The following is a 23698-nucleotide window of genomic DNA, read 5'->3' as shown; positions in this document are numbered from 1 at the left end:
TCTAAGCCCAGGTCCTACCCTTACGTTAGCTTTTCGACATTGGGATGTGATGACCTGATGTTTGTTTCTGCCTGGCTAGGCAGTTCCTAAGTAAATCCTGCCAGCCTTGGGTTCGTAGCTTCTGGGAACTTGGTTGGCTCCTCTACGTCTGAACAGCTCCTTGGCTGTTGCCGTAACAGCGTAATCAACCGTACAATATAGATAGTAGCACGGAGTAGTTCAAAGGCAATTCATAGCCCTCAGTTTATTTACCTACATGGCATCTGCTAAATCTCGCCGCTGCTTTTTGAACGTCGTGCTCCAGTACACCAGTTTAGACCCTTTACTCCCGAATTTGTGCAAACAGTATCGTCACCTCTCCGACCAAGAAAGATCCTGTTCTTCCCTGAGCTTCACCAATAAAGGTACTTCTTCTTCTTCTTCTTCTTCTTCTTCTTCGGATCATAGTAAATATTTTCTTATACAAGGGGTATATTGAGTATCAACTAGTTCTAGACTTAGCTGGTTATAGGTGAAGACTGTAGAACACAACTACAAGAACTCATAGGGATCGACTTTACTAGTCATGATCTCATCCGGTACTATCTCAGCATACTTTGACTTCGTGCAGTGGTATTTTCTTCCACCTCCGTAATATCTTGATCCGACCCAAAAATGAGGAAGTCCTCTGTCATATTATGGGAAATATGAACTACCACCCCCCGTAAGAAGGCTGAAAATGTGGCTCCGCCAAGAACAGGCTAATCCTTGCAAGCTCAGTGTATTGAATATACCATCTACACCAATCTGTAAGTTATTTAGTAGGAAAAGTACAGTATTCGGATGAAATAAAATATCAAAATTACTAGTTCCAAAAGATCGACAGGATCTACATTGACAGGCTTCTTACGGAGGGGGGTATTGGATCCCAACCGGGAATACCCTTGTCTGTAGTTGGAGGATCGTCCCGAAGTGGATGTCAAACAAAGAACTGGACCGGCAAGTGGTATTTTTAAAATTGGGGGCCAACTTCGAGGCTTTTGTTCGTTTGTGTCAAAGAGGCTGCATGAAAACCCAGGGGGTTTGGTCATATACCCAATCCTTGGTCTGATGCAGACTTTTGTTTGCTATTCTGAATCCACTGTTTCTCTCTCTCTCTCTCTCTCTCTCTTATTTCTCTCGTTTGTCATATTTCATTTCTGTCACTTCAAACATACAACCTGATGAATCTTTGAGCTTCCTTCTATGTGTCATTCTTTCATAAAATGAGAGTCGACAGTGATTTTTGCCAATAGTCCTTGAATCAGCCTTCAAGTCACCGTTCTATCCGGCTTCCTTTTACTACTACCACTATGAGCCTTAATAGAATTTGGGTGCGGGCGCCTAGAGTCTTCTTTACTCGTCGGGGAGCTTGTATAACATTTATTATCTTCATATGGTTCCTCTTTTATCATCTTCCAGATCCTCCTTCCACCCAGAACAATACCCGCGCAGACCGACCACCCCCAGAGCACCAAGTAGAGGATAAGCCACGATTTCTTTACCGCTCACCCTTTCGAAACAATCCAGATCTTGAATATGAAAATCGGCTATCAAATTCCCTGGCCGAGATCGAAGAGGCCGTATTGGCAAGTGGGGAAAGCAATATATCTGAAGATAGAATCTGGCAGATAGCCAAAAATGAAAAGCACAGAGGGGACGACTCAATAGTATTTGAGGGAAAGCATAAAGAGTGGAAATACACTGTAAGTACTCTGATCGGATCATACATAATTTGGTTGATTTCCACTAAAACCCCAAAGTTAGTCAGTGATAAAAAGGCCATGGAGTTCGTGACCAACGAACTATCAGATATCCCCGAAATTGCGACCATATACAAATCCTACCCTCGCAATGTGCTCCGAGCAGACCTCCTCAGATACCTCCTTCTCTGGTACTTTGGAGGCTTCTACGCTGACATCGATGTCTTCCCCGCTCGGACGATCAACACCTGTCCAGCGCTAGAGCCCTTCTTTACACCCGCCGACGAATCCACAGAAAGCACTGATACCGATGTATCGCTCGTTATTGGAATTGAAGTCGACGAGCCATACGCTTCGCAACAATTCATGCGCGACTGGCACTGGACAAGGAGTTACGGACTCATCCAGTATACCATGTATGCACCGCGACGTTTCAGTCCGCTTCTCCGCGAAACTATCGTGCGGGTCTTGTCACATACCAGACAATACAACAGTCAACATAGCAGCTTCCTCCCCAGTCTGACGTATGATGAAAAGACTATATTAGGAGTTACGGGACCTGATGTGTTTACGGATGCTATTCTTGACACACTTTCCTCTTCGCTGCCTTCGACACATCCGCTCGTTCAGCAATCTGTCGACGCAGATGAGGATATAGGGGACCTTCTCTCTCCAGAACTTGGGGACTTGAAGGAACGGGTAACGTGGGCTCCGTTTCATAGACTCCGTGACCCTGTCTGCGTTCAGGCTGATGAAGCTGTCGCGGATAAGTCTATGGGCGGACTATGCGTATTGCCAATCAGTGTTTGGGGGAATGGACAGAGACATAGTCAGGCGGGAGGATTTAATCATCCCGACGCATGTGTCAATCATCGGTTTGGGCGGACGTGGAAGAAGGGGTGGTGGGAGTATATATTTGGGTGAAGGTTTTCATTGTTTGATCTGGGTTTGAGAGTTGAGTTCTTCGGCGTAAATTGGATAAGATACCTCCTTCCTCACGGAATCAACTTCTTTACACTTGTTTGTATTTTACTGGAGAATACATAGTAGACGAGATCTGAAATATGAAGTAATCTGGCATAAGTAAATACATTGACGAGGACATAGAAGGACTGTAGGAGTTATTTACCACTATAGGACACTTTGCTACTATAGAAGAATCTAAACAGCATTAAGCCCAGGGAAAGCAAAAATGCTGAATCTGTCAACTACCTGCTTTGATATCTCCAAGAAATCATTTATAGCACTGGCAGCCTTCCTTGGCGGGGTTCTGGCAACGGGCCTGGTTGACAGAACAACCTCCACAGAATCCACACGTATCAGGAGCATAGCAGTTGCCCTCTCCTACAACACAGCTTCCATGATGACCCACACACTTGGTGCACGCGTTAGTTGCTCGGCCCTCAAGATCTCTTGCCTAAAATGAATGTGTTAGAAAACCACCATTCTTCACAATGGGGATGAAGCGGCAATGTACCTGGACCAAGCTTTGCTATGTGGAGTCAGTTATCGTGTATAGGAGGGTTCAAGGGATGAGGTACTCACTGGCTCTCCGTAGATGAAATCCTCGCCAGACTGGTAAAGTTCGAGCTCCACGCCGTTAGCGGCAAAAACGCCGCTCTTTACAGCTGATGCGTTGGAAACAAGAAGAGCGAGGACTGCAGTGCCTTGGAGGAAGAGTCTCATTTTGGAAAGAATTTGATGGTTTGAATTGAAGACAAAGGGATGTATTGGGCTTCTTCGGTGAGGTATGGAATTGAGGTAGGCTTGTACGACTGAGGTTGATGGTGACCTGGACCTTTTTATATCTTGAAGTGGTTGGTCCAACATATGTTTGCTCCCGTCTGTTGGCAAGCTCAATATGCAATACTTCAGCTAAGGCTCCTGGCAATGCAATCCTTCGACGCATTACGTATATGTCTGCCTTGGCGATTCTGGGTAGAATTGGGCATTGTATGATACCGGTAGACCCAAGAGCCTCAGACTCTGAAGTAGACGGGGGAATATCCGGGGATTGGCAACTCGTAAGCCTAACTCGGTACTTGGCAGGCCTTTTGCTTTTTCTGAATAGCACACTTTCTGTTTCATTGGCTATACTGTGCATGGCACTCTCGCTGTTCCCTGTTATCTCTGACTAAAGGATTCTGATCTATCCTGGGTCCACTGGGGTCCGTCTGAAATTAAAATCAGGCTGGTCTTGTGATGCAACGTCCCCTTAGACCCCTTAGAATGATTGGCAACTGATCCCTTGTCAGATATTCAGAACTCCCAAGAACACAAACTCCTCACACAAAATGGATGATTTAAGGACTCAATACATTACAAGAAAGTGATTTGAACTATCCAAAAGAAGAGCCTGCTTCTTGAACTCAAGATTGAGCAAGCTATGTATAGCCGTTCCGATGATTGCCGGTGTTGCAACAATATGTTGTTAAAATGAAAAGCCACAGCTGCCTTAACACGAGCGATCTGCAGAAAAAAAGCAACGGACAGGGGCTCTAGGGCTGAGGGTAAGACCGAAGCCTCTGCATGCATCCAATAGAAGCTCTTGATACACGGGTTGACACGAAACCAGGCTCAACTTGACGTCGGCCATGTGGAGACAGCAAACGTCAACAACGGATGTCTGCATATGCGGCGTCGTTTGTAGTGAGGCAATTATACAGAGATCTGCATCTATTATTCCTATAAAATTGATAGAGAGTCCCCAAAAGTACCTAGAGACCCAAAAGTAGAGATTACCCCGTTCTTGTACGGAGTAGAGCGTTACTGAAATAGTCCGATCTGCACGCAACCTAGTAAGTACCTGTGATGTACGGGGTAGCCATCCATCGTGGTCTAGGCCAGGTATAATATTGACTGGTATTTACATCCCTGACACGCTACTCTGGACTCCGTAGTGAGAAGAGAGATGCAAGGTGATAAGTGTACCTACCACAAGTAAAATAAACAGAGAAAGAGAGTGCTGAAATAATGTAACATGCAAATGAGGGATAAAGAGTCACTCCACTGCTATGACCTCCATTTGTATCTCTTGTCTATTACCTTTATGTCCCATCCTCGGAACAAAAACAGTCGTCCGCGGCGGTGCAAACGGAAGGATCCGTTTGTAGAGGGCATCGAAGCCCTCTATTAAATGAACCCACAAGTTCTCCGTAAAATACACCTATGAAAGACATTTACATTTAGCCCCAAGCGATCCAAAAGCCACGAATTATCAGACCCTACCGTAGTTTTAATAATCCTGTCCAAACCAGACCCCGCCGCCTTCAGAATCGCCTCTATATTACGGATCATCTTTTCCGCACTTGCAAGGGATTCGTTAAGATGCGCCGCACGAGGCATATTCGCTATCTGTGCTGCTACATAGATCGTTCCGTTGACCTTGAATGCCTGGGACTATCATGAGTGGTTAGGATGAGTGAAATAAGACCTGGAAGAATTCGTCTTACAGAGCCGCTTGGTGCTGTGGAAAGTCGCATTAGTCACGGGCAAAACCCATGGAGACCTGCGGGGGATCTGCTTACGTTCTGGGGCTGATGGGGTCCGTATGCGTTCGATGTCAGGCCTGCGGGGTGGAAGGCTATCATAATCCGGGGGATTGTCAACTTGTTCTGTCATGGTGGACTGTGTGGCCATTTTAGGGTAAAAAACAAAATGGAATATGTCGCGTGGTCAATGTAGATAGTTTAGTTGGCTGATAAGAAGAAGAAAAAAAAAGACATCGCTCGGAACGGCCCTTGTAGGGGTGATGTGAGGGGGTTGGGCCTATCATGGCCTTGTATAATGACACGGGGGTTGTTTCAGATGGGCTGATTTAGCCCCCGCACAATTTGCACAACTACGGGCATCACAGAGGTCAAAGTGACGCCAAGAGATGTCAATCTCTTGGCGAAGAGTGAGCTTAACCACGTAGATGAAGCACAGTTACATCTACCTTTAGTATGCTATGATTCTCTTAATTGATATTTCATGCACGTAAATCACTACGTAATTGAGTAGCAAGAAGAAAGAGGAGGTGACCAACAGAAGTGATAACGAAGATAGGTCCTGAGGATGATCTAGCTACTACAATGAATATATGTAAATGGATTCATGGAGAGAAAGAGATGAAGGGCTAAAGCTACAAAGGAGGCAAAGAGAGGTCTGCCAAATTGCATACTGGCAGCACACACCTCAATATGTATGCATCAATATTACCTAGTGTAGTGGGGTGAAAGCGGCTCCAAAGGGCGTTGTAGAAGTTGATTTACAGGAATGAGAGGATTGAAGTGACAACAATCAAGCCGACACTTAGGAAGTCGATGTCAGAAGTTTAGATCGGAGTGTATAAATTTGAAAAGAAAAAAAATCTTTTGCTGTCCAACACTCGACAAACGAGAGGGAAGGAGATCAAAAAGGAGACAAATTTTCTTCGTCGATCCAGTTCTTCACGCTTGATGCCATTCATAGTATACATAGTACATATACTAGTCGATCAATGAGCTAGGTTAGGGAAAATTTAGGGGAGATCACCAGCCCTAAAAGGCAGCCACGTGTAGGGCTCGGATGGGTTAAACGGAACGTTTTAACACATTTTGTGAGAGAATCTGCAGATCATTGGAACGGCCTTTAACAATAAGTGGAATAAGTGGAATAAGTGGAACTTTATTAAAGGAATGTTGAGGAATGCGAAGAATGCAGGTTGTGCGGTGCCGAAAACAGGTCACCTCCAGATACACTGTGCTTATGACGTCAATATTCTGGGAACAGGGTGTTTCACAAAAGTTATAACGGTGAGAACCCATTCCTACTAATCTTGCTCCTTCAAACATCTCCTACTGGACATTGTCTTCAAGCTTAAAATACATCATGAGCGGTTATAAATTCCCCGTCGATCTCAAGCAGTTCAAGCAGCTTAAGCTTGACCCGAAGACCCCACAGCTATCAGCCCAACAGAAGAGCGATTTGCAACACAACATCGACATTTTTAGAGATGCCATCATTGCCTTCACAGCAACGGGTGCCGCCCGTGGCGTTGCAGGTCACACTGGAGGTCCCTTCGATACAGCCCCAGAAGTCTGCATCCTGCTTGCTTTCATAAACGCCAACCCTAACAAATGGGTTGATGCCCTGTACGACGAGGCTGGTCACCGTGTCGCCACACAATACCTACTGGCCGCAATGGACGGCAAGATTGAGCCCGATCACCTCCTGAACTATCGCGCTGCCGACTCCCATCTCCCCGGCCACCCCGAGCTCGGTTTCACGCCCGGTGTCAAGTTCAGCTCCGGTCGCCTGGGTCACATGTGGGGTATGGTCAACGGAATTGCTATGGCCAACAAGGATAAGAATGTGATTCTGTTGGGATCTGATGGATCCCAGCAAGAAGGAAATGACGCTGAGGCTGCACGCCTTGCCGTAGGCAGAAATCTGAACGTTAAGCTCTTCGTCGATAACAACGATGTCACAATTGCCGGACACCCTTCAGAATACCTCAAGGGTTATGAGGTTGCTCGGACCCTTGATGGACATGGCCTGAAAGTCCTCCGTGCCCAGGGTGAGAATCTCGACTCCCTATACGGTGCTATGTGCGAAGTCATCAACCACGATGGCCCCGCCGCTGTTGTCGTCGACCGCAGGATGGCCCCTGGTATTGAGGACATTGAGGGAGAAACACACGCGCATGATGTCATTCCTGTCGAAATCGCTCGCAAATACCTCACAAAGCGCGGATACAGCAAAGAACAACTTGCTTTCTACGACGATATCAAGCCTGGCTCAAACCCCCCACACATACAAGGGTTCTAGCAAGGACAAGGGTGGGAACCGCACTATTTTCGGCGATGCCGTGAATGATATTCTTGACAAACTGAGCAAGGAGGAGGCTCAGCGTCGCGTCATGGTTATCGACTCCGATTTGGCTGGCTCCACCGGTCTGAAGGCTATCGGCGCTAAGCACCCCGAGTCCTTTGTCGCATCTGGTGTCATGGAGCGCGGCAATTTCTCTGCTGCTGCTGGTTTCGGATTTGGCAGCAACGGAGAGCGCCAAGGTGTTTTCTCTACCTTCTCCGCCTTCTTGGAGATGTGTATTTCTGAGATCACCATGGCCCGTCTGAATGACTGCACCGTTTTGTCACACTTCTCTCACAGCGGTGTCGACGAGATGGCCGACAACACTTGCCATTTCGGTCTGAACCACTTCTTCGCCGACAATGGTCTCATGGATGCCGCGAGCACTGCGCTATACTTCCCTGCCGATGGCGAGCAAATGAAGGCAGTAGTCAACGAGGTGTTCTGGAATAAGGGTCTGCGCTTCATCTTCTCCACTCGTGCTAAGGTCCCTTACATCCTGAAGGAGGGTACCGACCAGAAGCTCTTCGGTGAGGGCTACAAGTTCGTTCCTGGCAAGGAAGAAGTCATCCGTAAGGGCTCTGCTGGGTACATCGTCTCATACGGTGACATGATCTACCGCTCGCTTGATGCTGTCGAGAACCTGCGTGCGGAAGGCCTCGATATCGGTCTTATTAACAAGCCTACTCTTAACGTGGTCGACGAGGAGACCATCAAGGTCTATGGATCCTCACCATTCGTCCTGGTTGTTGAGTCGATTGCGCAGAAGACTGGTCTCGGCTCTCGCCTGGGTACTCACCTCCTTGAGCGTAAATTCACGCCCAAGTTCAAGGCCATGGGTGCTATTAAGGAGGGCTGTGGTGGTCTGTACGAGCAAGTCAATGCTCAGGGCCTTGGGCCGAGCGATATCATCGCGGCGGTTAAGGAGGTGTCTGGAAACTAAACTTCCCAATGTCCATAACGTAACAACCTTTTCATGTAATTAATAAAAATATTTTTCCATTTGTCTAGGCCCCTTTTGTCGGTAATATCTTGCTCAATTCCCTCTTCGTTATCAAAGCCAAGACCTGAGGGCCCCCAACTTCTACCCGCCTTCCCAACCCGATATCGCGGCAATTGAAGCGATATTTTGACTTAACAGGGTCTCCGCACTATATTCTCCACATTTATATGCCGCCCTGACCGTTGGTTGGTCGGACTCTCCAAAGTCTGTCTTGGCAGCCTACGCTAGTCCAAAAGGGGCACTAGAGCACAGGAGCTCCAAAGCACGCAATCACGCAGAGGGATGAGAATAGGCCTAATACAATAATAAAACCTTCAGATCGGTAGTCGATTTCGTCAGGGCAGAAAAAAATCTATATATGCCGTGTTTCCCATTTAGCATTTAGGGAATTACAAGGTGCTTACTATCGTTTAAGCTTAAAGCATACGCCAATGGCTGAACAAGGTTCAATTTCGGCCACGTCCGATACGCCAATTGAAAAGCGAGTATGGTACCGTGGAACACTCTTCAATGCCTGTATTATTGGAGGTGTCGGATTCACGGCCCCGGGCCTATGGAATGCCATGAATGCTTTGGGTGCTGGTGGTGCTCAGGAACCCTTTTTGATTAATGCTGCCAATGCCCTTGTTTTTGGTCTCAGTATGTGCTAAATTGCTGCAATCAAATGGAATCTTGAATTGGGATTCGTTCTAACTTGTTTGCTAGTGGGAATTTTGTGTCTGTTTGGTGGCCCTATCGCCAACCGGATTGGCTTGAGATGGACTCTGATGCTCGGCGCAGTGGGATACCCAGTGTATTCGTACGTATATCTAGAATGGAATATGAAATTGTGTTATCTCGGGACTGACTTTAATATACAGTGCTGCCTTATACACAAATAACCGTTTTGTGAGTTCTTCATCAACATTGGAACTACCTGTACAACTCGAGGAACAAGACTAACCCCTATCTAGGGAAATATATGGTTTGTGCTGGTTGGATCAGTATTCTGTGGTTTATCGTGAGTATCTTATACTGATTAGATGAAATAAGAGCATTGACCGACCTTTATAGTGCTGGTCTCTTCTGGGCCTCTGAAGGTGCCGTGGCACTGGGTTATCCCGAGCCCGCAAAGCGAGGCCGATACATGAAGTGAGATGTTCCAAAATATTGTAAAGTGACAAAATGACTGACTTCAACAGTATCTGGCTTTGGTTCCGTACAGGTGGCCCATTGGTGGGAGGTGCTATTGTCCTTGGGCTCAACCAGTATGTCTACACCCGAATTCATGTCACGGGCCTAACGAATGAAAAGTGCTGCCGATGCCCACGCCAGAGGGAAAGTTGGACCTGGTAAGACAATCAAAGCTAGATTAGACACCCTGAACAATCGCTAACACACTACAGATACATATCTCATCTTCATCGCGCTCCAATGTACTGCTGTGCCCATAGCCTTCTTCCTCACGTCACCCGACAAGGTGCAACGCACCGATGGAAGTAAAGTAAGGATTATCCTACAGGACTCGTGGCGTGATGAAATGAAAGAGCTCTGGAAGGTCTGCCAGCGGAAGGAGGTATGTTTAACATCATTGATTCAATCATGCTTATGTACCACATGTGACTCACCTCCCTAGATTCTCTTGCTATTGCCTGTTTTCTGGGCCGCATACTTCAATATGTACACCGGGAGTATGGATTGGTTGTTTCCTCTACAACGTTCGCAATTGCTGATTAGCTGGTCTAGATTTCAAAACGTACTACTTCGGCGTGCGCGCTCGCGCTCTGATGGGATTCGTCAGTATGTTTACACACTCACATTGTTTACGCACACTTCTGCACCAGTGCTAACATAGACCAAAGCCTACTTCGCCACTCTTCTTGCTTCGACACTCATTAGTAGGTTCCTGGACTACCGCGGTCTCTCGATCAGAAACAGAATTAAGTACAGGTATAGAATCTCTATATTTACTATCGGATTTGGAACCAAGACTAATCAAAGCTACAGCTTCTTCTATGTGATCGTCGTTCACATAGTTGCCTGGGTGTACTGCTGGGTTATCCAAGAAAAGTACACAAAGAACCCACAAACCCTTGACTGGGCCGACAAAGGCTTCGTTGAAGGATTCTTCGTTGTCCTGCTTTGGGGTAAGTCATAAATGAGTTAATATCCCGAACGTGCGCTGACATTTCTCCCATCAGAATTTGCTCAGCAATCGCTGCAGAACTTCCTTTACTACCTTCTCTCCACCATGACTGACAATATCTCTGAACTCTGTAAGTCGGATTTGAACTCAGTGTCCTACCTACACCTTACTAATGCGATATAGCCCGGTTGTCCGGTATTCTTCGCGGCCAAGAGAGCTTCTCGCAGGCTGTCTCCTACGGCCTCAACTCGAAAAAATGGCACGGAGGAAGAGTGCCACTTATTGTCAATACGATCATTCTCGGTAAGTGATATATTTAAGAAATGATTGGAAACAAGCGACGCTAACTTTTCATTTCAGTTCTTTCGATCTGGCCTACTTGGCTCGTTGTCAGGTCCCACGTTCCTATCGAGCATTCAAAGGAGGTTTCCGAGTTGCCTCGGGCCCAAGACGAGGAGCAGAACAAAGTTAGTCTCTCTGATAAGGAGACGTTTGTTGTTGCCGAGGGAGTTGCTTCGAAATAAGTTGCAGTTGACCAATTGTTCTGCAAAATATAATATATCTACGACCGGGGTTTGAAGTCTGCAAAAGCCCCCTCACCATTTGAAGAATATTTAATTTATGAATCAATGAGATGCCTCGAGTCTGTGAATAATGCTACTTTCTTTACTTATCTTCAAACAACGAAAACACCTTCATCGTCCTGGCTTTCTTGGTGGGTTTAGTGGCAAATTTCGCCAGGGTATACTATTTTTGATCCTAATAATTGTCAGCGTACTTAAATCTGCTTGAAATTTGCAAAACGCTTGTGTTTCAGGTTGCCTTTTGAGCAGGATGTTTGTCCAAAATGCCTGTAAGATCAAATTAATACCGAGTGCCTCATTCAGACCCCCATGTAGACTTACCATAATGCTGAAACAATTCAACCTGTTTCTCAGTAGTAAGATCCTGATCTCGGAAAAAGACAACTCCCCGCTCATGTTCAGCTGAAAGGCCCAACTGTTGAATTATCCCACATGTCACCTGATCATCACATGTCCCCCAATACCTGTAGACTAATTCTCTCTCTCTTTCCTCCATAACTTCTCCATACAACACACAATACAACATATTGTGATCTTCATCTCATCTATGAGCTCATAGATCTTAACACCAACTTTGGTGGTTTTCACCCTAATTCTCACGGAATCTCACCCCATCTATACTGCCTCCCTTCTCATCATCACCGACCACCTACAGCCCCTATTACTCTTTCACTATGTGATCCACCTCTACACATATCATAACACATACGACCACAGGGTGTGGAAAACAGGGCTTCCCGTCCGCTCAGCCGTACTTAAGCCACACGCCGGTGAGTTAGTAGTTGGGTGGGTGACCACCAGCGAATCCTCACTGTTGTATGTTTTTATTTTTGTTTATTTTTGTTATTATATTGAGTCTATTTCCGATAGATAGCTGTGTCAGGCGCCCAACAACCAACGGCTATTCCCTTGAAACTCATAGGACCTCCCTCTATTGCAGTCCGGGCCGTTTGTACCCCGGTTATCCTACACTACATATGTCCCCTTATAGTCCGAACAATTACATACGACCATAGGGTGTGGAAAATAGGGCTTCCCGTCCGCTCAGCCGTACTCAAGCCACACGCCGGTGAGTTAGTAACCAGCGAATCCTCACTGTTGTATGTCAGTGTTCCCCCGTTTTTTTTTTTGATTCGTTAGGAAATCCCTTCTTGCCGCCCTACTCTTCAGCCCATTCAGCCCATTCACCTGAAGGCCCTGAACACCACTATTTTCCACCTGAATATCCTGCACGCCCCTGAACCGCTGACGTGTCCTTCCCCTCCCTTACTGATACTTTCTCACAGGCATGTTGTTTTGATCACAACTCTCTGGTACTAATTTCTACGGGGGACATCCACGAAAGCACATAAACAAGAAAAAGAAAGCCACTAAAGATTGAATAGTGTGACCGCCAGTATCCGTGCTGCAACTGCATCAAGCGGGGAACGCAGGTATTTATACTTCTAGATAAAATATTACTATTAGTCTGATTAGCCACCGCAGGATCTTTACTATTATGATGCTTTACCGAAGGGCTGCCAACCCACCGAAAGTAGTTCTAGTGTGAGAGGCCCCTCGGAAATGAGCTCTAGTAGCAATATGATACATTTGTACCTACCTGCTGGACCGGGCCCTAGGTAGACTAGCGAGTCGCAGGACAAGATCAGAGACTTTAGATACTCCAGCCACGGCAATCACAACTCTATAAGCTTATTACGCATAGTAGAGCTCTATAGAGGTTAAGATACAAGCTCAGTCAGCTCCTCTACTATAAACTAACCCTATTTTCTAAGCGATTTAGATCGTAAGTATAGGGAATTAGTCCGCTAGCTGCCTTCGAAGGTGTAAGGGAAATTGGGCTCTGGACCAATATTCTCCACAAGGAATACTCTTAATGGAAAATGCAGGCGTTAACCAAAAAGACCACTTATGATAACCGAACAGGTTATCATACCAGAGTTTCCACTATACCTGCGCATGCCATGCGACCGAGATATTCTCCACTTTGTGGGTTGTATGGACTTATCCATTACAGAAGGCCAATATCGATATCTTAGTCTAAACGTTCTTCTCCGACTTCAATTGGTAGTATAGCCTACTTAATAAGGAATTATTTAAAGAAGACTTATAAGTATAGGGAAATATCTTATACTCCGACCTTTAAGCGGGCTTAGGAAGATTGGCGCTAGGCACTATTCTATTTCTAGTATTGCTATTTTAAGTCCTCGTATAAGCGCTTCTTTTTCACTCTCCTTATAATTATATGATAAATTCCCTTATTACTATAGCTAATATGACCTTCTATAATCTTAGGGCTAAATATAGCGATAGGGGTACTAAGTTACTCGTAGTTATTAGGAAGAAGGGTATTATAATCGTTACGGTCTAAGTAGGTATACTATATACCGTATTTCTAAAAAGTAGTGGTAAAGTTGTTAAAGCCTAGTATACTCTTAGGGTAGTAATCCGTGATATATAGGAAATTGGCCTATATACCGGATAGATTATATTAGTTAGGCCTATACGCGAGAGAGAAAATATTAGTCTCGTCGGTTATAGAATTTAGGTGATCTTATATATTTAGGACGTCTATATAGCTGTCGTTCTCGGTCGACCGATTGCTACCGAGCTCTAAATAGACCGCTTTGCTAGTACGATATAGGACGATAAACGGCGGCGAGAGTTATTCTCGTATTAGTAAACGGGGACGGATCCCCCTCGACTATTTAACCTTATCCTCGCTAGCTTTTATATAGCCTATCGATATTTTAAGGATATTTATAAACTAGAATATAACAGTGCTAGCCTCTAAGACTACCCTATAGTTAAATATATTTACGCTATAATCGAGACAAATTTAGAACTTTTACCGTCTTAGTACTGTCTAGAAAACCTAAATACATTAGAACAATGCGTTGAAGATATGAAAAGGAGATACACTGGGAGATACAATATAGCAGTGCTTTATCCATAAAACACCCTAAATGTAGAAAATGTTCCAAAAAGGGCTGGAGGCAAAATTTGGACCATAGCCCTAGTTTCATTTACTCGATCTTCGTGCCGAGGACACCGAAACAACTTCCCCTTGAGTCCATATTGTAGCGCACTCCCGCAGACGACTCCGCTGCTTCCTTCGCTCGGTCAAGTGCAACCTCTGTCGGATGCTATGTGGTAAAGACTGAATAGCCATCAGGTCAACAAGACTTGCTGGTTGATCTGCATGCTTCTTCAGTACTTTGACCCAGAACATGGTATCCTGCTTGGAAAAATAGCAAACTTCCTCATGCTGTAAGCGCGACTCCGTGAAGACGTTTTCTTTTCTGCTGCGAGAAACAGAAGTCTCTAGTAGGCGTATGTCGAGGCAGGGCTTAGGAATATTGCTGCATCTGAATTCAGTTGTCTCAAAACATTCCATTGTGATGTACGCAAAGGTTGCACAATCATGAGAATCCGCCAGAAATCTGGCCCATGAGCTATCCTGCTCCAGAGGTATTTTAAAGCACTGAGTGACGTTACCCTCAAATGGCCAGGCAACGCAAAAGTAAGTATCTGTGCTGTCTAATCCAGTGTGCCGAAGGGTGTCCAGGATATCACAGATAATAGTCAAGATTTCCAGGCGTAGGTCTGGACTTAGGTCGCTTAGCCAGACCTGAAGGTCCTTTGGTCGCAACGTCTCATCCTTCAGTTTGGCCTCGAGATCACCATAATCAAATGGAGATCTAGGAGTAAAGTGCGGCAATAAGTCTACTACCAGCTTTCTTAGACGGACTCTTTTAGCCACTCCAGTGCAGTAGCTGACTTGGACTCCCCAATGTGAATCCATGTATTGAATGAGGATTTGGGGCGGATAAGCGAGCGCTTGGTCTTTCACCGAGATGCCTGTTTGTTTATTCCAAGTCTCTGTAGCTTGACCAACGACATACTGCCCCCCTTGAATGGCCAGTTGTCGTTGTGACCTTTTCCATGACGAGCGGCTTGTTCCCAGTTCTTCGAGGAAGTTTGCCGCTGTAAGGCGGGACTCGACTTCGGTATGTTTGCAAGCAGAGTTTATTGCGACCAACGAGCCGATCAAAAGCGGTAGTTCAATGTCAATCGAGGTCAAAGCTTCGATATCTGGTATATTCTGGGCCCAATGGAACTTTCCACTTTCGCGAGCGAAAACAAAGCCGTCTCCGATTTTTATAGCGACAGGAGCACCACTACCATCTTCTCGAAGTATTAGATTTCCAGGGCCCCATATATCGAGTATATCTTCGGCACGTCCAAGAACATCATGATTTTGCCCTAGTCGTTGGATTTGCATTTCCAACATTTCCTTATCCGGCGAAGCTTCACTAGCACGGAACAACAAGACTTGCCCACGGGTCATATTACCTAGACAAGTGAGATTGACAAGTTCTGCTACCAAGAATGGAAAAGATTGTTTTGTTTGAAGTCCCATCAGTGTCACCTTTCGTGCAGAAAAGTTCAAGAAAAAGGGTTTAACAGGACCAATATGGGCCTGGCAGTATGAAGGGAAGCTAAGACAGAGAAATTGGACTGCCAGCGCACAGAGGTGAAGACACCACTGAATGCTTGATTCGCTTGAAACCTCCGGTATGTCTGGCCATATAAGGCTGAGGACCCCCGTGGATGCAGATAAAAGCTTTTCAAGGTCAGAGTAACCGGGAGCTGCATTTGTAACATTCCGCAGCTCCTCACGAAGACTGAGAACTGATTTGAAGGAAACAGAAACCATTTCCCCTAGAGGTGACGATGACGAGTCGTGGCCTTTCAATTCCGATTTAAGAACTGTAAAGGAATCGCAACAAAGATCATTTGCTTGTAATAGAGCAGCAGCCTGACAGAACCCTTCCAAGCCCTGAGAGATACGAGACCAAAATATTCCAATATCGACCAAGTTTCTTGTATCAGTGGGTAATACATATGACACGGAAAGTATCGAATCAATATCATTGAACTCGATGCATCCAGCCCAGTCAGCTACCGTTCGTGTGGTGGGCTTGATCCCAGCAAAACCACAAGCCTCTTCAATCCGATCGATTATCCCTTGATTATCAAGAGTCATTGGATGTCGTTCCGCAATGGCGTTGGAGTTCGTTATTAGATATAATTCAGGTGGCGAAACGGAGTGGCAACATCCCCGAATATGTCGATCAGGCTTCATTTCAAAGTGAGGAAAGCTGACTGGCTCAAAGAAAACCCAAGGGGAATCATTTGTCTTCTCCAAAAGAAGGTTAATGATCTCTTGGTAACTATATCCCACTTTTGCCAGCCCTCGTACCCACATGTGATCATCTGATATCTTGACACTGCTCTCTAGAAGACAGGCCATCAACTGATATCCACTCTCGTTTTGGGCAGCTGTAACGAGAATCTCTTCTGTGATGAAGATTTTCCCTTCTGTTTTATCGAGCAATATATTCATCAACTGGACCGCATTCCAGGATTTCAAGACTTCCTTAAGAATCCTCTCGGTGATTGGTATTTCGTTTCTTTGTCTGTCAAGAAGGAGGTGTACGATCGCTGTATCTGCCATGAATATGGCCGCCTGGAGAGCACTTCCAAATCTGCCTCCTCGGGAGTTAGCATCCGCGCCTGCATCCAGAAGTAGTTGCACTGTCGATATAATTCCCCTAGATATAGCGGCCTGGAGAGGAGTTCCATATTCGCCACCTTGAGCGTTGACATCCGCGCCTTGCTCAAGAAGTAATCGCACAACCGCTACGTGTCCTCTAGACATGGCAGCCTGGAGACTAGTTCCATACTCGCCGCCTTGGGCATCAACATTCGCGCTGTGATCAAGAAGAATGCGAACGATCGTTATATCTCCCTCAGATGCGGCGGCCTGCAGGGCCGTTCCAAGTCTCCCTCCTTGGATGTCAACATCCGCGCCTGCATCGAGAAGTAGCTGCACTGTCGATATATTTCCCTTAGATGCGGCCGCCGCTTGGAGAGCAGTTCCATACTCGCCGCCTTGAGCGTTGATATCTGCACCTTTCTCAAGAAGCAGTCGTGCGACCGCTATATTTCCCTTAAATGCCGCTGCTTGGAGAGCAGTGTGAAATCTACCTGATTCGGCGTTGATATCCGCGCCTTTCTCAATAAGTAGTTGCACTGTCGATATGTCTTCCCTAGATGCGGCCGCTGCTTGAAGAGCAGTGCCATACTCGCCCCCTTGAGCTTTGATATGTGCACCTCTCTCGATAAGCAGACGTACGATCGCTGTCCCTACTCCAAATGCGGCCGCTGTCTGGAGAGCAGTTCCATACTCGCCGCCTTGGGGGTTGACATCTGCACCTCTCTCGAGAAGCAGTTGTACGATCGCTATATCTCCCTCAAATACGGCCGCATGGAGAATAGTTCCAAATCCGTCTACTTGAGTGTTGGGATCCGCACCATTATCAAGAAGCACTTTCACAGTATCTTCCTGTCCCGACTTTACAGCCTCGAAGAGGTCCATTGGGCACAGCACAATTTGGAAATTGTTAGGGTGCGACTGGCGTTTTCGTGATGTTGAAAGCAAAAGTTCACCTGGGCAGGCACGACTTGCTTACGAGAATCAGACTGTAAATCCGTTGGTTGCTTGTCTGCTCGTGAATATCCCGTATGATCTAGTATACCGCAGACTTATCAAGCGTACCCGCGTGGTTCAAGATGTTGCTAACGGGCAAGGTGTAGTTGCGGAAACCCACAAAACAATTGACAAAACCTTCGACTCTGACGGTGTCGTTTCTGGGTCACTTGCAGTCTCACGTGCATGGCAGATTGTGGCTGTGTGCAGATTCCAAGGGTGTTAGTGTGTTAGGAAGAAGCCATTGTCCAATAATGCATTACTTCGGGGTCAGTGCGGTTGACCAAGGGTGATCTTCAACCGCATTCTCACCCTACTCCGTATCCAGGTTGGGCTCGCCCATCCCAAGGAATTGGAATTGGAACAACGGGCTCAATTGGCTAGGGATGCTGCTGAAAATGAGCATGAAGCTAGATTAGCAGCAAGAGATAGTGGTGGTGCAAATTGGTACATAGATACTACTGGAGTATATAGGTAGGTGGTTTTGAATATATGGTGATTTTTAAATTCTTCCGTTTTGTGGTAAATTTCTCTTTAGTGGGACAGACCTACCCTGGGTAGGGGTGGGCTGGTAAGACGGCTACATAAAAACTAGGATCAAAGAGGAGATAGATAACTATCTAGATAGTTAGATAATGAGCTTAGTTTACTCTTATGGCATTTGGCTGGAGAGAATTGCATTTTGATAACGTAGACTAGGTTGGGGGTTCCTTGTGAAATATCAGTCGGCACCCTTTACGCAACTTAATGGAGTGACAGTTCACTCTTCGTACAACGGCGATACCGACGTCCATTCCTTACGTCCAATGCCCACTTGCTCTTTTTGGTAACCCACGAACCATCGCTCGAATGCTTGTCGGCTGAACAAACGCTCAGGTGCTCCTTCTCCTTCCCCAAAGTAATCGAGAATACGATCGCAGTACATCCAGATTGCCTCGTAGTGCTCTGGAGAGAGATCCTTCTTGTCTTTGCGTGCGACAATCACAGTACCGATCCCACTCTGCCACCGAGGGGGCGCAAACCCGGTGTTCGGGTCTATATGGATGTATGTGATAGCCTGGTTATCGAGGTAACCAGTTGTTCCATTGCCCACAGTTCCCACGCGGTGGACGACGATGAAGAAGTCCAGCAAAGCCGGCACTGGTGGGACACTATTGCTGAAGATAGGGTGGTTCGAGGGGATGGTAGTTGCCGACCATGGGAAACCTTTGTCGCCCTGGCATCGGACTGTCACCGCTTTGATCGTGTCTCCTGGAGAGGAGGGGGTTTGGTTGGAGGGTGTGGCCTGGGTAGCTGTAGATGGGACAGTAGGAGAAGGCACGGTGGGCTTGGACACTTGAGGACGCGGCATTGAGCTTGTCTCTGGCTCCGGGTCTGAATCCGTGTCAATGTTGTCCCATTTCGAGTAGTCGATTGGAGGAACTATGGTGGCTTTGGCTTGTGCGAGAATCTGGTCAACCTGGTGATTGATTTTTGGCAAACGGAGATGGGTAGCTGTGGTATAGTATTGATGAATGAAGTGTGATTGGTGGGGATGATGTATTGGAATTTTTGAAATTCCAAGAACATGGAGATAAGATAAGTAACACGTGATTGAATCCGTTTCCGAGGTTACCAGAAAAATAGCTACCTAGGGATAAAGAATCGTTATCTAAGTAATTTAAGTAACTTAAACCTTAGACCTCTCTTAGATCGGGATATCCTGACCCGCGTCATTTGTTGCGTCCTCTCTGAGGTTCGTGAATTCTTCTCGTCTTATATTTTGCGTCCTCGCTGAGGATCGTCTTTTAATTTCCCCTACTTCTATCGATAACAGTAAGGCCCTCGGCTTAGGGTCCCAGAACGTTTTTTGTCATTCCAACGGTTATTCCATCTCCCAAAACATGGAACCAGCCCAGACGCAGTTGGCTAGAGGCTAGAGCTACTCCAGCTATAAGCTAGAACGGAGGAACATTGAACCTATCAATCCATTCCGACCGTCTGTCAGTCGCCTATATGTCTCTATGGAGTACATTCCCAACGGACGCTTGCCGAGTGTTCCTACAAGCTGGCATAGCCTATGAAGTTCCACTGAACGATGAGACGGAACTTTACACAGTCGGTAATGAGCTTGGTTTAACCGGGAGGTTTGTCCGCAATGTCTGCGACCCAGTTATCAAAGCCCTCGAATTGGTGCCAGGTATGGCGTCAATCCGATTTGCTGATTTTCAGGCAATCTCCACCCCACAAATGACTGTCCCAGACGTATGTACGGGCGACTAAATATGCCATCCGACACATAACTCTCTCATTGGTTATTACCTCACCACCTAGTTCATTACTGTTTTATTTGTATACTATACACTTTACAGATTCAATTCAGATTCAGTTCAGATTCAGTTCAGATTCAGTTAGTAAGATAGTAAGATAACTAGTAGACCTCTGGATAGCCCATCAATGGGCCCAAGCCCCCAGCCCATAGACCAACCCGCAATGGGTTATTGGTTATGGCTTCGAAGCCCGACCAACCCCCAGACCATTGATGGGGGCCTCATAGGCCCCCATCAATGCCCATTTCTGTGCACAAATATAGTCTTGGCACGTATAAAGTAGCTGATTAATGGCTGTATTTTGCGTATGTACTAACCTATATATTCAGTACATATATTATTATATTATCATAGTAAGAAGTGGCAATTAAGTAGATATTATACTGATTCTAGTATTATGGTACTAGATTTCATACAAAATCACTCCAAAAAGATCCAATTTGACCCGTAGACCACGAATTCGCACCGAGGAGGATTACTAAGTATCCGCATAAAGATATAATTATCGCTTTCTCTATAGTAACACTTTTGGTACCTCTATTTACTATATAAACTCCTACTAAAAATAAGTACCTCTTATAAAAATTAAAGTTTTATAAAATTCAAACTTGATTATAATTAGTTAGAAGAGAGAGAAAATTTCTATATAGCTTCATATATAGCTTAGGCGGTAATTTGAATACCCAAAAAACCAGGGAAAAATGCATTAATTATGTAGCTACGATAAATTGGCCCCTATCATAGGCCCCCATTATTTCTATGGTCCTATGCTCCGGGCCTATAATCCACCGATGGGCCGAGGCATAGGCCCAAAAAGCAGACCATTTGGTGGGTTGGGTTGGTCTGGGCTATGGGGTCTGTTGGCTATCCTGAGGTCTAATAACTAGTAAGAAATCGAGACTTAAGACTTAGGAGTATAAAGAGCTCGGTGTTAAAAAATTAATATCGTATTCGTTAAACAATCTCCTATATATATATATATATATATATATATATATATGTTTGCTACATACTAAGCACTATTTGTTCGTTATTTACTATTTGTTAGCTTGTTTACTATAATCGAGCAGAGTTTAGATGGTTGTAGCAGGGTATATAACCCCCTACGTTTCTAGTTTAATCAATTAACTTCCTCTGCTTTCTCCTCACATAGTAACAGGTTGCTCAACAGTATTCATTTATAAAAATACTATATAAAGTAACTACGTAACTATAGATTCAAGTTAACAATAGTACTTGTGAAGTGAGAGTGGATCTAAATTATCGCCTGGCAATATAAACCAATCAGAGAGTTATGTGTCGGGTGGCATATTTAGTCGCCCGTATCCAACAACTGTTCTTCCGGTGACTGTCGAATAGCAGCGGATTGAAGGACGGATCACCTTAGACAAAGTACCTTGCTAGGAAGACCTGATCTTCCAGCTATTATTCCGTGCAATCATAGGTAGAGGAAACCCTCGACTTTGCCACACATCTGCCAGGCCTCGCCGAGGGGAACCCACCGCGGGAATTTCCTTCCACCCAAGAAGCATTGACAAACAAGATGGAAAGTGGAGACGAGCGACCATATCGGTCTCACACTAAGCCAGCATGTGTACCGTGTCGGCGGAGGAAATCACGATGCAAACTAGAGCCCCATACCCCGGCCTGTTTGATGTGTCGTGCGCACGGCACAGAATGTACATTTCCCAACGCGAGAGCAAATTCAACACCACAGAAGAGATATTCCACAGAAACGTGCCCACGACTACCACACCCAACATTACGAACACCAATTGTAGCTGCCCAGTCACTTAGTCGACCGGCTGTGGTAGCTACGTCGCCGCAATTCTCGATTGTCACACAAGCTCAGAACGATCAGGATACACCGCTATCTCTTGAGGCCGAGGATGACAACCCCCATATCCTTGGTCCGGCAGTGACTGGGGATAATCATGTCTTGGCCGACTATCTGTCTAATATTTCGGGTGGTCAAGGAATACGTGAAATTCGTCCCGTTGAGCCGGGTACTTCCTCGTCCCCAGTTATATTCACGAAAGTGCAGAAAAGGCCGCTGGGGCTCATGGTGAACTCTAGTCCGGCCTTGCATAAGCTGCAGACTATTGAAAAGCTTGTAGAGCCATGGGGACCACATCTGATAGACATGTGGGTAACACTTAATTTATATTGGGCATTCGACAGAACCCCCGGAAACTAATTCCTGCGAATAGATATCTGAGAAAGATCAACCCTTGCCTCCCATTACTTGAAGAAAGGTCCTTTCGAGCGCAATACACAAATGCTAGGCATCGTATTTCTCCTGCACTTCTGGCGTGCCTGTATGCCCACGTGCTTACCCAATGGCAACACGATCCCCTTCTATCGAAAGAACGGTGTCCAGATGTTCGTTTCGTCTGGAACCTTGCTATTGAAGCCTCGTATTCCGAGTTGCACGCATCAGCTGGGATATCCACAATAAAAGCCATCCTGCTAGATGTTGGCGGCCGTCCAACCACATCTATGACAGGCAATGGAGTAAGACTCGGTTCGGTTGTTGCATTGTGCCATTCCCTAGGGTTAAATCGAAACCCACTACCTTGGGATATTCCCCAGGAGGAGAAGCATTTAAGAATGAAGATATGGTGGTCCATATTACTCCATGATCGCTGGTATGTTTCTAGCCAACCGTGTAAACAATGGGACATTCTAAGAACTAGTCATCCAACAGGTCAAGCCTTGCTTACGGAACGCCACCTCATATCAGAAGATCGCAATATGACGTACCATTGCCAATATCTGAATACCTATCAGATTGGGAACGAGATCACGAAGCAAACGCAGTTTTCATCGAGCTCATGAATTTGACCGACGTGCTAGACCACTGTCTGGAGCAAGTATACACCATCCGCACCGAGACCCAAGGATCAAACAGGAATCTTGAATTAGAGTTAAACAAATGGGTGGATTCACTCACAGGCGACATCCGCAAAATCATCATCCGCGGCTCAAACCTGAATATCCCTGGCGCTTCCAACCTCCGTCTGGCATATCTGGCTACAAAACTCCTCCTGCGGCGCATCGACTTAGATCGCGAGCGGCAAGCACAAGATTCGAATGCCGAGCAGATGGCAAACCGAGTTATGGAGGCACGCAGAACCGCGGAGGACATTGTGGTTCTGGTGCAGGAACTCGGAGAAACACAATTGGGTGATTACTGGCTACCTGTCGTAGCATTCACATTTTCAGCAACGGTGACGTTTTTGATTCGGTGTGCACTGGAGACAGAGCAGGTGGCGGGTCTTGCACAAAGTGGTTCTCTGCGAATGGCCAGTGACCTTTTGGATTCGTTGCGGTCGCACCACAAGCATTTTGGGTGGGATCTGGGTGATATTTGCCTTGCGCAGCATTCAGATGTCATTGATAAACTGTTGAAGTCAGAGCCACCGGCGGAGAACTCAGGGGAGACGGATGTTGAACTGCGTCAGCATTTCGTGCCAGATATGGCCTTTGTTGATGATATGTTCCCGAGTACTTGGGATATACTCCAAATCATGGAGTGACGAACGTACGGAGTATTCGTGTACTCATT

The 23698-nt window shown here is 46.0% G+C and overlaps 9 protein-coding genes across 9 annotated transcripts; 5 read left to right on the top strand and 4 right to left on the bottom strand.

Moving 5' to 3' along the window:
- Positions 1-1802: 1802 nt before the first annotated feature.
- N7516_008857 (uncharacterized protein) lies at positions 1803-2645 on the top strand (the record flags this gene model as incomplete). The annotated part of the gene is made up of 1 exon (XM_057221576.1): positions 1803-2645. The coding sequence occupies one exon, from the start codon at positions 1803-1805 to the stop codon at positions 2643-2645; it is 843 nt and encodes a 280-aa protein (XP_057071848.1).
- A 310-nt stretch (positions 2646-2955) lies between these two features.
- On the bottom strand, positions 2956-3407 carry N7516_008856 (uncharacterized protein; the record flags this gene model as incomplete). Its single annotated transcript, XM_057221575.1, has 2 exons — positions 2956-3138; positions 3267-3407. The coding sequence occupies 2 exons, from the start codon at positions 3405-3407 to the stop codon at positions 2956-2958; spliced, it is 324 nt and encodes a 107-aa protein (XP_057071847.1).
- Positions 3408-4722: 1315 nt separating this feature from the next.
- N7516_008855 (RidA family protein) lies at positions 4723-5360 on the bottom strand (the record flags this gene model as incomplete). Its single annotated transcript, XM_057221574.1, has 4 exons — positions 4723-4887; positions 4950-5120; positions 5174-5187; positions 5249-5360. 4 exons carry the CDS (start codon positions 5358-5360, stop codon positions 4723-4725), a joined length of 462 nt encoding a protein of 153 aa, XP_057071846.1.
- A 1212-nt stretch (positions 5361-6572) lies between these two features.
- Positions 6573-7511, top strand: N7516_008854 (uncharacterized protein; the record flags this gene model as incomplete). The annotated part of the gene is made up of 1 exon (XM_057221573.1): positions 6573-7511. One exon carries the CDS (start codon positions 6573-6575, stop codon positions 7509-7511), a length of 939 nt encoding a protein of 312 aa, XP_057071845.1.
- A 91-nt stretch (positions 7512-7602) lies between these two features.
- On the top strand, positions 7603-8496 carry N7516_008853 (uncharacterized protein; the record flags this gene model as incomplete). The annotated part of the gene is made up of 1 exon (XM_057221572.1): positions 7603-8496. The coding sequence occupies one exon, from the start codon at positions 7603-7605 to the stop codon at positions 8494-8496; it is 894 nt and encodes a 297-aa protein (XP_057071844.1).
- A 491-nt stretch (positions 8497-8987) lies between these two features.
- On the top strand, positions 8988-11205 carry N7516_008852 (uncharacterized protein; the record flags this gene model as incomplete). Its single annotated transcript, XM_057221571.1, has 15 exons — positions 8988-9195; positions 9262-9355; positions 9417-9444; positions 9510-9556; positions 9610-9687; positions 9738-9803; positions 9850-9887; positions 9942-10111; positions 10172-10226; positions 10282-10335; positions 10398-10485; positions 10543-10682; positions 10737-10811; positions 10865-10984; positions 11042-11205. The coding sequence occupies 15 exons, from the start codon at positions 8988-8990 to the stop codon at positions 11203-11205; spliced, it is 1425 nt and encodes a 474-aa protein (XP_057071843.1).
- Positions 11206-14287: 3082 nt separating this feature from the next.
- N7516_008851 (ankyrin repeat domain-containing protein) lies at positions 14288-17710 on the bottom strand (the record flags this gene model as incomplete). The annotated part of the gene is made up of 1 exon (XM_057221570.1): positions 14288-17710. The coding sequence occupies one exon, from the start codon at positions 17708-17710 to the stop codon at positions 14288-14290; it is 3423 nt and encodes a 1140-aa protein (XP_057071842.1).
- Positions 17711-18581: 871 nt separating this feature from the next.
- Positions 18582-19172, bottom strand: N7516_008850 (uncharacterized protein; the record flags this gene model as incomplete). Its single annotated transcript, XM_057221569.1, has 1 exon — positions 18582-19172. The coding sequence occupies one exon, from the start codon at positions 19170-19172 to the stop codon at positions 18582-18584; it is 591 nt and encodes a 196-aa protein (XP_057071841.1).
- Positions 19173-21673: 2501 nt separating this feature from the next.
- Positions 21674-23669, top strand: N7516_008849 (uncharacterized protein; the record flags this gene model as incomplete). Its single annotated transcript, XM_057221568.1, has 3 exons — positions 21674-22275; positions 22341-22778; positions 22838-23669. 3 exons carry the CDS (start codon positions 21674-21676, stop codon positions 23667-23669), a joined length of 1872 nt encoding a protein of 623 aa, XP_057071840.1.
- Positions 23670-23698: the final 29 nt, after the last annotated feature.

This window comes from Penicillium verrucosum (genome assembly GCF_028828655.1).
Source record: "Penicillium verrucosum strain IBT 35672 chromosome Unknown utg000003l_segment0_segment0, whole genome shotgun sequence".
NCBI lineage: Eukaryota > Fungi > Ascomycota > Eurotiomycetes > Eurotiales > Aspergillaceae > Penicillium > Penicillium verrucosum.
The sequence above is the reverse complement of the archived record's forward strand: the minus strand, read 5'-3'. Positions and strand labels throughout refer to the sequence as shown.